Source organism: Beta vulgaris, chromosome 7 (genome assembly GCF_026745355.1).
Source record: "Beta vulgaris subsp. vulgaris cultivar EL10 chromosome 7, EL10.2, whole genome shotgun sequence".
Classification (NCBI taxonomy): Eukaryota; Viridiplantae; Streptophyta; class Magnoliopsida; order Caryophyllales; family Amaranthaceae; genus Beta; species Beta vulgaris.
In genome coordinates, this window is record NC_079208.1 from 45,740,714 (window position 1) to 45,753,144 (window position 12,431).

Below are 12,431 nucleotides of genomic sequence, written 5' to 3' on the forward strand. Positions count from 1 at the left end.
ATGGAGTACTTTAATTCCCTCGTTGTTCTCCTTTTGTTGGTCATTCTATTATTCAACTTTTTCCGTGACAAAAGTGGACTCCCAACTAAATGGCCCCTTGTTGGGATGCTTCCAGGAATTCTCATTAACGTCCATCAAATTAACGAGTACATCATTCAAATTATGGAGAAATCTGATCTCCTGATGATGTAATCTGATCTCCAATTATTCTAATCAGAGTTGCAATCTATCATAAGAACTATCATCACCATTGTAGAACTATAAACTTGTAGAGAGAGAATGAAGTTTTGTATTATTTCTGAATAGTTACAATGAGATGTGTAGTCTTCTATTTATAGAGAGAAAGATAGAAGACTAGATGAACTATCAGAATACAGAGAGAGAGAGAGAGGAGGGAGAGAGCTAACAACTTTTAAACTGACAATTACAAGAAGTAGAAATTCTGTTATGGGTTGTTATCTTGTGCTGAGTCAGCAGCACAAGTAGGATTGATATCACTAATACCCCCCCTCAAGCTAGAGGAGGGTTGAAGATCAAGCATCCCTAGCTTGGAGAGAAGATGCTGAAAATGAGGGCCAGGAAGAGCCTTTGTTAACAAATCAGCAAGTTGTTGTTTGGTAGGCAAATAACTTAGCTCAAGGAGACCTTCTAGTACTTTGTCTCTGGTGAAATGAATGTCTATTTCAACATGCTTTGTGCGCTCGTGATGGACTGGATTTTTACCAATATGTATGGCTGATTGGTTGTCACAGAAAAGTGTGACAGGTTGAAGCTTAGAAACACCAATCTCTTCAAGAAGTCGAACAACCCAAGTGATTTCTGAAGCAGCTGAAGACATAGCCCTGTATTCTGCTTCTGAAGATGACTTAGAAACAGTCCCTTGTTTCTTAGATTTCCAGGAAATAGGTGAGTTTCCTAGAAGAAGTAGATAACCAGTAACTGAGCGTCTTGTGGTGGGACAAGCAGCCCAATCTGAATCAGAATAGGCCTTAAGAGTGAGAGAAGAACTGCCATGAAGAAGAATTCCTTGACCAACTGTACTAGCTACATATCTAAGTACATGGTGAAGAGCAGTCAAATGAGGCACACGAGGAGAATGGAGAAACTGACTTAAAGTCTGGACTGCATAGGCTAGATCAGGCCTAGTGTGAGTTAAGAAATTCAGTTTTCCAACTAAGGCTCTGAAATGAGCTGGATCAGCAACATAAGCACCTTCATCAGCATGTAACTTGCAATTAACTGGCAGTGGTGTAGAAGCCTTTTTAGATAAATCCATATCACAAAAGGAGAGAAGTTCCTTAGTGAATGTGTGAGAACAATACCAGTAGAGAGAGTAGCAACTTCAATACCAAGGAAAAAACTGAGCTGGCCCAGATCTTTAATGCTAAAACTGGTATGTAAATGAGACTTTAGAGCAAGGATTTCAAGTTGATCAGTGCCCGTGAGGATAATATCATCCTGATAGACAGCAGCTATGGTTATGTGAGTCCCCACTCTCTTAATAAAAAGAGAATAATCATTTTTGGACTGAGTATAACCAAGGGACTGAAGAGCACTCAAGAGCTTTGCAAACCACTGTCTTGATGCTTGTTTCAACCCATAAAGTGATTTACGAAGTCTACAAACTTGATTGGTAGGATTAGGAATGCCTGGTGGCATTTTCATGTAAACTTCCTCATTAAGTTCTCCATGTAAAAAGGCATTGTTAATGTCTAGTTGGTGGAGAGGCCACTTGTTGTGGGAGGCAACAGCAAGAAGACATCTAACAGTTGTCATCTTGATGACAGGGGAGAAAGATTCCTCAAAATCTATGCCATATTTTTGTGTGAAGCCCTTTGCCACTAGTCTTGCTTTGTATCGTTCCAAGGTACCATCAGCCTTGAGTTTAAGCTTGTAAACCCATTTACAACCTATAGGTTTTTTTATTGGGAGGTAGAGAAACAACATCCCATGTATGATTGGATTCTAAGGCTTGCACTTCTTTATTCATAGCCTCAATCCAGTTGGAATCTTGTGAAGCTTCAAGGAAACTGGTAGGTTCAACCAGAGTTGCAGCAGTGCTAAGAAGAGCTTTGTGAATGTGGGTAATGAATTGAAGCTAACAAGATTGCACCAGTGAGTAGAAGCACAATGAGCACTAGGAACATGGTAATCCTGTAGGTAAGCAGGGAGTTTGGTTTGTCTAGTAGAGTGGCGAAGAGGGATGGGAGATGGGGAAGGTGATATATGTGAAGTTGGTGAAGGAGAATGAGGTGAAAAAACAGTAGAGGGAGAAGGAGTTTGTGCTGAGTCAGCAGGGCTACGAGATAATGTGGGAGCAGGAGATCTGGGAGGAGTAAAGAGGGATTGAAAATTAGGATCAGGGGTGTCATGTTGAGAGAGAGTTGTGTGAGATGGAAGAAATGTGGGATGAATATTGGGAGCAGTAGGGTTAGAGAGGTGAAATGGGAAATGATCCTCATGAAATATAATGTCTCTAGTGACAAATTTTCTGAGTGCTCAAATCAAGCACTTTATAACCCTTTTGTGAAAGAGGATATCCAATGAATACACCAGGATGAGCCCTAGGTGCAAACTTTGATCTATGAATTTTGGATGTAGAAATGAAACATAAACATCCAAATGTTTTAAGTGGGTAAGAGTAGGAGATGGGAATGAAGTTTTTCATAGGGAGATAGCCATTGTAAACTGCTCAGAGGCATTCTATTGATTAAATAGGTAGCACATAGCACACACTCACCCCAATACTTGGATGGCAAGTTGGATTGGAAAGCTAGGGCCCTTGCTGTTTCAAGTAAGTGGCGATGTTTTCTTTCAACCACCCCATTCTGTTGGGGTGTGTCTCTGCAACTACTTTGAGAGGCAATTCCTTTCTTCTTGTAGAAAGAGAGCATAGCACCTTCCACTAGTTCCTTGGCATTATCCGATCTCACACAAAGAATCTTAGTGTTATATTGTGTCTCAACATATTGACAGAAATCATTCATAACATCAGTTTTGTATTTCAATAGATGAATCCATGTAGTTCTTGTAAAATCATCCACAATAGTAAGAAATTGAGTAAAGCCATTATGAGTACTTTGCCTATATGGACCCCAAACATCAATGTGTATAAGCTGAAAAGCATGTGTTGTTTTAATGCTACTACTAGGAAAGCTAGACCTAGTTTGTTTCGCAGCAGGACAGACTTGACATATGCCACAATCCTTACAATCTTTAAGATGTGCAAGAGAAGGAATGTGTTTGAATTGAGTAAAAGGCAAATGTCCTAGTCTAGTATGCCATCTTTGAGAATCATCAATATTTACAGAAGATGTCTGATTACAATGCTTGTCATACGTAGAAGTGGAAGCAATTTGTTGAGACTTGAAACCTTCCAAACCATATAAACCACCACTCAGATTACCAAGAAGAAGAGGAGGCCCTTTCTGCAAATGGCCCTGAATAAAGCATTTATCAGCAGTGAATGACATAGTGCAAAGCATGTCTTGACAAAGTTTATGAACTGAGATCAAGTTGAACTGAAAACCAGGGACATGTAGGGCATTATGTAGCTCAATATCAGGTGTCAAGATAATATTTCCAATATTCTTGACAGGTATTTTAGTACCATTAGGGATTGTTATGGTATTTGTGGAGTCATTAACAGACTTATAAGTCTTAAACATGCTTAGATCTGAACAAATATGGTCTGTAGCTCCACTGTCTACTATCCATTGAACATTATTATGAGAGAGAAAGCAGAATTTACCTGCTAAGTGAGCTTGACCAGATATCTCACCATCTTCAAGTGGTGTGGAAGAAGAGTCTGGATATTTGCTTAAAAGAGAAAGAAGATGAGCATATTGTTCTTTGGTGATGATAGGAGCAGCAATGTTGTCTGAGTTGTGAACTTCAGCATCATGAGAATCTGGTTGTTGAGCAATGGCTGCAACACCTTTGAATTTATTGAACTTGGTATCATTTGGATACCCATGTAACTTCCAGCATCTTTCAATAGAATGTCCGGATCTGTTGCAATGATTGCAAAAATAAGATGAATAAGAGTTGGGATATGGCCTCTTAGTACCAGAAATCATCTGCACTCCTTGCTGTGAATATGGAGGAGGCTTGTAATTCATAGAAGAATTAATGGGCTTGTAAAATCCTCTATTATCACTCCTATTATCAGAGAATTTTCTTCTGTCTGCAGCAAAAGCCATACTATCAGTCTGAGTAGAGAGTTGACTGAGCTCTTTGTGTCTTTCTTCTTGAATCAACAATCGATATGCTTGAGTTAGAGCTGGTAAAGGATTCATCATTAAAATGTGACCTCTCACTGGAGCAAAAGCCTCATTTAGCTTCATGAGAAAATGCATAAGCCTTTGTTCCTGTTGCATCTTGTAGATCTTCTTTGTCAGGTTACAAGTGCAAAGATTACAGATACAGGTAGGCAGAGGATTAGCTGAGTTCACCTCATCCCAAATCATCTTGATTTTCGTAAAATACTCTGCTATGCTACTTTCTCCTTGTGAGATCTCTGAGAGTTGTTGTTCAAGAGAATAAAGTTGAGGTCCAGAAGTATATCCATATCTTTCTTCCAAGTCTTTCCAAATTTCAAAAGCTGAATTGAAATACAACACACTCCTAGCTATAGTAGCGTCTAGATTGTGTAAAATCCATGAAATAATCATGTCATTACAACGTTCCCAAGGTTTCAGATTAGGATCATCAGGATCTGTTGGCTTAGTAATTTCTCCAGTAATAAAACCAAGCTTGTTCTTGGCTGATAATGCTATAGTCATACTACGCTTCCAATCACCATAACCAACTCCACTAAATTTAGTTGAAACTAATTGCAAAGAGTTCATATCAGATGGATGGATGTAGTATGAACTCGTAGGATCTTGATTAGGTGTGAGAGTAGAATTGTTTGTTTTGTTTGAATTTGTTTCAGACATGATTTCAGAATTGAAACGAAATCAAGAAGATGGAAGAATGAATAGGAATTTCAGAAGAAAATGAATCAAGATTTCAAAGATGAATATAATATGATCAAATCAAAATTCTATTAACAATACATCAGAATTCTATGAATCTGCTACAACACTTTGTAAATCTCCAAAACATTCAGTTCAAATAACATCAAACACTTGGCGTGCAAGTTTTCAAATCAAGCATTTTACTAACCTCCAAATCACAATCAAGAGTTTTCTTAAAGAAAATGAAGAAATCATAATCAACAAAAGATGAAGAAATAATTGCGGAAGTGAAAAAGAGTCAGGAGATTATGAACCTGCTCTGATACCATGATGTAATCTGATCTCCAATTATTCTAATCAGAGTTGCAATCTATCATAAGAACTATCATCACCATTGTAGAACTATAAACTTGTAGAGAGAGAATGAAGTTTTGTATTATTTCTGAATAGTTACAATGAGATGTGTAGTCTTCTATTTATAGAGAGAAAGATAGAAGACTAGATGAACTATCAGAATACAGAGAGAGAGAGAGAAGGAGGGAGAGAGCTAACAACTTTTAAACTGACAATTACAAGAAGTAGAAATTCTGTTATGGGTTGTTATCTTGTGCTGAGTCAGCAGCACAAGTAGGATTGATATCACTAATACCTGACTTTCCATGTCACGGGGTCTTGGTTTACTAGCTTGAATTTCATAGTTACTGTTGATCCAACCAACGTTGATCATATATCTAGCAAGAGCTACAGAAATTATGTTAAGGGCCCTAAGTTTAATGAAATATTTGAATTTCTTGGAGATGGGATTTTTAATACAGATTATACTTTGTGGCAATACCATCGAAAGTTGGCTCAATCTTACTTCGGTCACCCCAAATTCCACTCAATTTTAATGAACAAAATTCAAGAAGAGATAGAGAGTAGACTCTTCCCAGTACTTGATCATGTCGCTAAGCACGCTATCGAAATCGACTTGCAAGATCTGTTCAAGAGGTTCACTTATGATAACATATGTGCCATCCTCATGGACTATGACCCGAAATTTCTCTCCGTCGATTTTCCTCCAATTCTAGTTTCGAAAGCCGTGACACATATCGAAGAGGTGAGCTTTCTCCGTCATGTAATGCCAACACTCATATGGAAATTATTAAGGTGGTTGGGTGTAGGTGAAAAGGAATACAACAATGCTTGTAAGACTCTTGATAATTTCATCTATAGTTGCATAGCTAGGAAAAGAGAACAAATGCGTACACAAAATGAAATCACTGAGGTAAATACCGACTTATTGTCATTATATATGGATGACTTAGAAAATGTCAAAACTCTAATTAATAATGATGGTGATAAATTTTTGAAAGACACGATTTTAAATTTTTTCATAGCAGGGGGAGATACAACTAGTGTTGCATTTTCTTGGTTCTTTTATCTTCTTTCAGTAAATCCACAAGTGATTGTTAAGATTAGAGAGGAACTAAAGACTTTAATTATACAAGATCATGACACACATGATGATATTTTTTCAAGGAATTTCATCGAGAACAGTAGTAAGCTAGTTTATCTTCATGCTGCATTATGTGAAGCTTTAAGATTATATCCTCCAGTGGCATTCAATCACAAAACTTCAGTGAACTCGGACGTTCTCCTAGCTAGTGGTCATCGAGTCGGTCCGAATACGCAAATTATCTTCAACATGTATGCAATGGGAAGGATGAAATGTATATGGGGAGATGATTGTGATGAGTTTAAGCCAGAGAGATGGATATCAAAAGGAGGAAGTATTAAACTTGAGCCTACATACAAGTTTCTGGCTTTCGGTGCGGGGCCGAGGATTTGTCAAGGAAAAGACATGGTTTTTACCCAAATGAAGGCTGTAGTAGCTGCCATAATCCAGAAGTATGATATAGAGGCTGTAAAAGGACATCAAGTTGTTCCTGATATCTCAGTCGTCCTTCAAATGAAGCATGGTTTTAAGGTTAAGCTGAGTCATTCTCAGTATTAATGTTAGCTATTTATAGTGGCAAATGATTATTGTATCGATAAAATGTGGTTTTTATCACTGTTTAATCTTTAGTGTATTTGGATTTGGGTTTGCATTTTTCGCTCACGAGCCATTATATTAGTATAGCTGTGACTTATGAATATTTTGCATCACTCGGATGCTCAAGTCTCGTTCTAATTAGTTCGAACTAATTTTCAAACGGATCTACTTCTTTTTAGTTTTTTGAGGATAAAATGTATCTAACTTTATTACTATATATAGACGTGTTAGTAATTTTAGAAAACTAAACTCAAATGAGAAGTTATCCAACAAGGTTATTGTTTCCCAATCTGGCAAAATTTGTCATGATTATATATATAGGGTTGGTTTCTAATGAGAACCCTCTTATGGTGAGAACCATAAAAAACCACTAAAAATTAGCGAAAACTTCATAAAATGAGCAAAAGCATAAAATGAGTAGAAAATATTAAACGAACAAAAACATAAAAATGAGCAAAAATGTAAAGTGAGTAAAAACGTAAAATAAGTATAAAAAAGTTAAATGAGAAAAAACGTAAGATGAGCAAAACATAAAATAAGAAAAAGAAACATTGTGAAATGAGTAAACACGTTCTGAGCAAAATTTTCGGAAAATGAGAAGAAAAATGAGCGATTCTCACGGTTCTCATATATATATATATATAATATATATATATATATATATATATATATATATATATATATAATAATATATATATATATATATATATATATATATATAATATTTAAAAGTGAGTTCATATGAGAATGGATACTTACATGAGAAATGAGAATGAATTTTAGACACTATAACTCTTATGAATAATTGATGTAACTCTAATGAAAAGTGATGTAACTCCAAAAAAAGAATATTAGAAAAAAAAAATTGGCTCGAATTTGTTTGAGGGGGGGTATAACTTTAATGAACAAGTGTTGTAACTCTAATCCAATCGTGTGGTTGAGATTCATTCCCATTTCTCATGTAAGGAGCATTCTCACGTGATATTGCCCTTGCAATATATATATGTAAGATTTTAACCCTTGTAAAAATGCATGAGGTTTTACGAGGATATGATTTGGACTCATTCATAATGCACATGATTTGTTTAGTTTATTAAGTAGGTGTTTTATTCTAAATTTTTCGAATCATAGAATACATGCATTGAAAGTTCAAAGAAATAAAATGTAAATTATATTTCATGATATATAAAAATCAGGTCTTACAACATATTAAAGGTCAAAAATCTTATAATCATGATGTATAAAAATCCATAAATACGTAAATGAAACAGAAAGCACATCAAAATACACCAATAGTTTTTGTTTTATAAAATTTAAGATTTAAGGATGTTTCTCCTAAAATCATGTTTGAATATTAGCTCGTGATTCAAAGATCTTATAATCATATCGAGTATTAAGAATATATTTCAAATCGACTTATGACTCGTGAAGTTTAAAACTGATGTAGCTAATGTCATGGTGCAACATGTGACCATGACTGAAAAAGCTTTCAATCTACCCATTGCTTCATTCAAAGGCTCATATAAAATCACAATTCGCACTATTACTGTCACTCAACAATGCAACCACATGCGCTTCCCCTTTCCACAGTCGCTCAACCCTTCTCTCTTGTTGTCTTGCACCATCGTTGCGCTGCAGCAGACCACCACCGACCACGACACCACTACTTGCCTCGAGAATTATATGGCAAATTGTATAATTTAAAGGAGCGTGATAGCACAAAAATGAAAACCTTTAATGACCTGTCGCAACAGTTTCATCATAGTATTTTCGTAATATTTACTTACTTAATTGATCACAAAATCATCGACTAACTTCATTTAAATTGATAGTTGTCTGTTTTCTCTCTTATTGATATCTAAAAAGTTCCTTAAGAATATTGTTTAACTGATGTGGCATTTATGTGGCAAAGAAATCAAACTGCATGAAGATGTGTTATCTTTTTAGCTTTTTTCTTTACAAAATGACTCATGATCACGTACCAGCATATGATAAATCCTTTTTTTATTTTGATAAATATAATCTTGAGAAAAAGAAAAGTTGTATTTTCAAAACTAAATGTTGATAGGTGAATCTGAAATCTCTAAACTCGCGTACAAAAGTAATATTGTCTTTTGTTTTTTTCTTTTTAGTCAATAATTAATACATTGATTACATCATATATGCAAATTAATTTCTTGATTGAAGAAATCTACATAAGCCAATTACGAAATTTTTTTAGCATTGTAAAAAAATCGTAATATAAAAAAATAATCATCTTATATACTTTCTCCGTTTCATATTACTCGATACACTTCTCAATTATCGGACTCCTAGGCAATTTTGGAGAAGAGAGAGGTAGAGAGTAAAAAGAAAAGGGACCCATGTGAGAGGAGAGAGATAGAGAGAATTTATTTCCCAAAAATGAATTGTAGCAAGTAATGTGAAACTTCCCACAATGAAAAGTGTAGCGAGTATTATGAAACGGAGGAAGTATAATCAAGAGATCTCTCATGTGAGTAACTAATCAGTTACGTAACTACTTTTTAAAAAAAGGATCACTTAACATATATTCTTCAAATATAAAAAGACTTGTAAATTTCTTAGTAATATTACCTATTTGAAGAAAAAAATAGGAAAAATTATTTCGAATAAGCTAATCTTTGCGCGGTCTTTCCAAAATAAGGCAAACTTTAGATTATTCTTGAGCAAGCTGACTTTGTACCATGCTTAAATTTTAGTCAGTTTAATGACAGTTTACCGATTTGACTTGTAATTAAACTTGTTAAATGTATGTTTGACCTTACCCAAACCCCATTTTACCCCCATTCTCCTCAGGTATCCTACATGTACTTCTGGCCAACTGTCCCTCCCTCTTCCATCAACCACACCACGTACGACAACCCTTGATGCACTAAAGGAGGAAGATAAGATTTTCAGCAATCACAAGCAGGGACGGATCCAGGATCTCAAATCAGGGGTACCGTAACTTTACGATTTCATCGAATACCAAAAAAAACTACAACAATTATATTCAAAATATTACAAAATCCAAATATGCCAATAATGCCATAGAAGTACTTTAATTATATAGTAATTTACCATTTTTCACAATGAGTTCTCAAATTTTAGAATAGATCTACAATTGCATCATCTTTTACATCCGAAAATAATTTTTTCTCAAGATAAAAAACTAATAATTCAAATAAATTGTAGTATAATGATAATTCATACAAATTATAGCTCACTAATAAGTAACAAATGGCATTCACGCAAAATATAACTTACTAACAACTCACCTGAGTAATTAACAATTCACACGGTTAAAATACATATCAATTTACATTATTATAATAGACTAACAATTGAATGCCTATAAATTCACTAGTAATTTGCATAATTCACTAATAATTAAAAGTCACCAACACTTCACCAACTATAAATTCATTAAGTCATAAATCTTTAAGTTCTATGCACCAATTACCATATTAACCCTTTGTTACCATTTACAAACTAGTATAATATGAAGAAAAAAAATAACCGAAAGGAAATAAACCTTAACAGCGAGCACCAGATGCACATTCCACCTATAATTATTCACGAAACCCAACAAATTAAAAATGACACACATCTCAATTGCAGCAAAATTGGGAAGAAAAGAGAATAGAGAAAAGGTGAAAGCATAAACAAGAGTTGAAGTCATGTCGAAAAGGTGAAAGCATAAACAAAAGTGGAAGTCATAAGCTTTTTACTATGACTTCCACTGCATATCAGCATATGCAACAGACATTTTCTCTCTCCTCTTACTCGCTAACCGAAGAGAAGATAAAATGAATTGTGGGGGGATGGTCTTTGACGGTGACATCTTAATTGTCACTTTAGATACGATGTTGGTGCCCGCAATCAACGAAGAGAGAGAGGGGAGGGAAAGAGAAGAGATAGGCTCCCGTCAAAAAAATAAAGAGGAGAGATAAGCGGAAATAATTAGGGTTGGCTCACTGATAACCGCACAACACGCTTTCTCTCTCATTGTTTTTCCTTTTTTTTAATTAAAAAATTCAATTTAAAAAAAACAAGGGTAGCACGTGCTACCCCTTGTTACCATGTAGCTCCACCACTGATCACAAGCGAATCACTATCATCATTGAATCAACATCATCAATTATACTTATCATCAACCATCATGGTTCGAGTTGCTGCATGGAGAAGATGTGAAATGGTGGAATCAACCACCCAACCACCGTTGCTTCTAAACACCGCCGCAAAATCCACCCAAAGCTCCACCTTGAACTCTGAATTTCTCTCTTTCTCGCATCATTCTCTGTCATGTAGTAACGTCATAACTGGTGAATGTTTTGCCGCCCTACTTTCATCTCCTATAAAAGTTTCAGCTTTGCTAATCGACATTGTTGCTGTGCCATGGTGGTGTGCAGTCATTTCCAGGGCCGTTCCTGAACATTATTGGGCCCAGGGCAATATAAAAAAAAAGGGCCCCTAATACATAATAAATTTATCAAAATATGCATGTTTATAGGTTTAAAACTATTTGAGAATCGACTAATTCATGTTTATCAACAACTATTTCTTCAAAAAAAAAAAGGAACTTTTTTTATTTATATATGATTAATTATATCTAATATTCACTCCGTCCTAAAAATATTTGTATACTTATTAGTTCACGTAATGTAAGAAATAAGTTCTAGTGTGCTTATCAAATGCTATTTTTATTAAAAAAAAATAGATGTATGTGATAAGAGTTGGTGGGTATCTTTTATTGAAAATGAGAGAAATCACATAATAATAGTGGGACCATGTCAAAAATATATAAAAGTGTGTAAAACTGAAATGGAACAAACAAAAAACAAAGTGCTCATACTATTGTGGGACAGATGAAGTAGCCTTCTATAAACTAATAAACTAATAACTTGACGAGTAAAATCAAAAGTCCCAACACCTATAAAGAATATTAAGAATATAAGTATTGGCTTAAGGTTGTATACATTTATTAATAATTTACTATTTCAAAGTATATAAGATATAAAATCATACTAAGTACTGACTAAAAAAATAAAATAATATAATATAGTGGTAAAAGGGAAATGAAGAAGTAAGTTAGAAATATTGTAAAAATAAAATATAAAAGAAAATGAAAATAACAACTAACAAAGGAGTACATCAATGCCAATTGTATAAAGAAAAAGAAAACAAAAAGAAACAAAATAATTAACAATTGTAATAAGAGGGGATTCGAACAGCCAATGTCTTGCACTCTCAGCATTCCCAACAAAATCAAACAACTACCATCTTTCCAATACCAAACACATGCTCAGTTCACGCTGGGTTAATTAGTTAAGCGATTTTATGGGTCCTGGGCGGGCGCCCCGCCTGCCCCGCCCCAGGGCCGGGCCTGGTCATTTCTTGTTATTGATGATGGTCAGTGGTGGACCTAGAAGGGG

The 12,431-nt window shown here is 35.0% G+C and overlaps 2 protein-coding genes across 2 annotated transcripts; one reads left to right on the forward strand and one right to left on the reverse strand.

The window, feature by feature from the left end:
• Positions 1–6,957, forward strand: LOC104884060 (alkane hydroxylase MAH1). The gene is made up of 2 exons (XM_057390842.1): positions 1–175; positions 5,609–6,957. Exons 1-2 carry the CDS (start codon positions 1–3, stop codon positions 6,955–6,957), a joined length of 1,524 nt encoding a protein of 507 aa, XP_057246825.1.
• Positions 2,871–5,010, reverse strand: LOC109133751 (uncharacterized). Its single transcript, XM_019247505.3, has 2 exons — positions 3,752–5,010; positions 2,871–3,440 (listed from the first exon to the last, which is right to left on the reverse strand). The coding sequence occupies exons 1-2, from the start codon at positions 4,938–4,940 to the stop codon at positions 3,403–3,405; spliced, it is 1,227 nt and encodes a 408-aa protein (XP_019103050.1). The 5' UTR covers positions 4,941–5,010; the 3' UTR covers positions 2,871–3,402.
• Positions 6,958–12,431: the final 5,474 nt, after the last annotated feature.

What these genes read in the sequence shown, in the direction of transcription:
- LOC104884060 (XM_057390842.1), top strand. Translation starts at nt 1, where the DNA reads ATGGAGTACTTTAATTCCCTCGTTGTTCTCCTTTTGTTGGTCATTCTA. An exon ending in TCAAATTATGGAGAAATCTG is followed by an intron (nt 176 to 5,608) that starts ATCTCCTGATGA and finishes GATATCACTAAT; the next exon opens with ACCTGACTTTCCATGTCACG.
- LOC109133751 (XM_019247505.3), bottom strand. Translation starts at nt 4,940, where the DNA reads ATGTCTGAAACAAATTCAAACAAAACAAACAATTCTACTCTCACACCT. An exon ending in TGGTCAAGCTCACTTAGCAG is followed by an intron (nt 3,441 to 3,751) that starts GTAAATTCTGCT and finishes TGCTTTATTCAG; the next exon opens with GGCCATTTGCAGAAAGGGCC.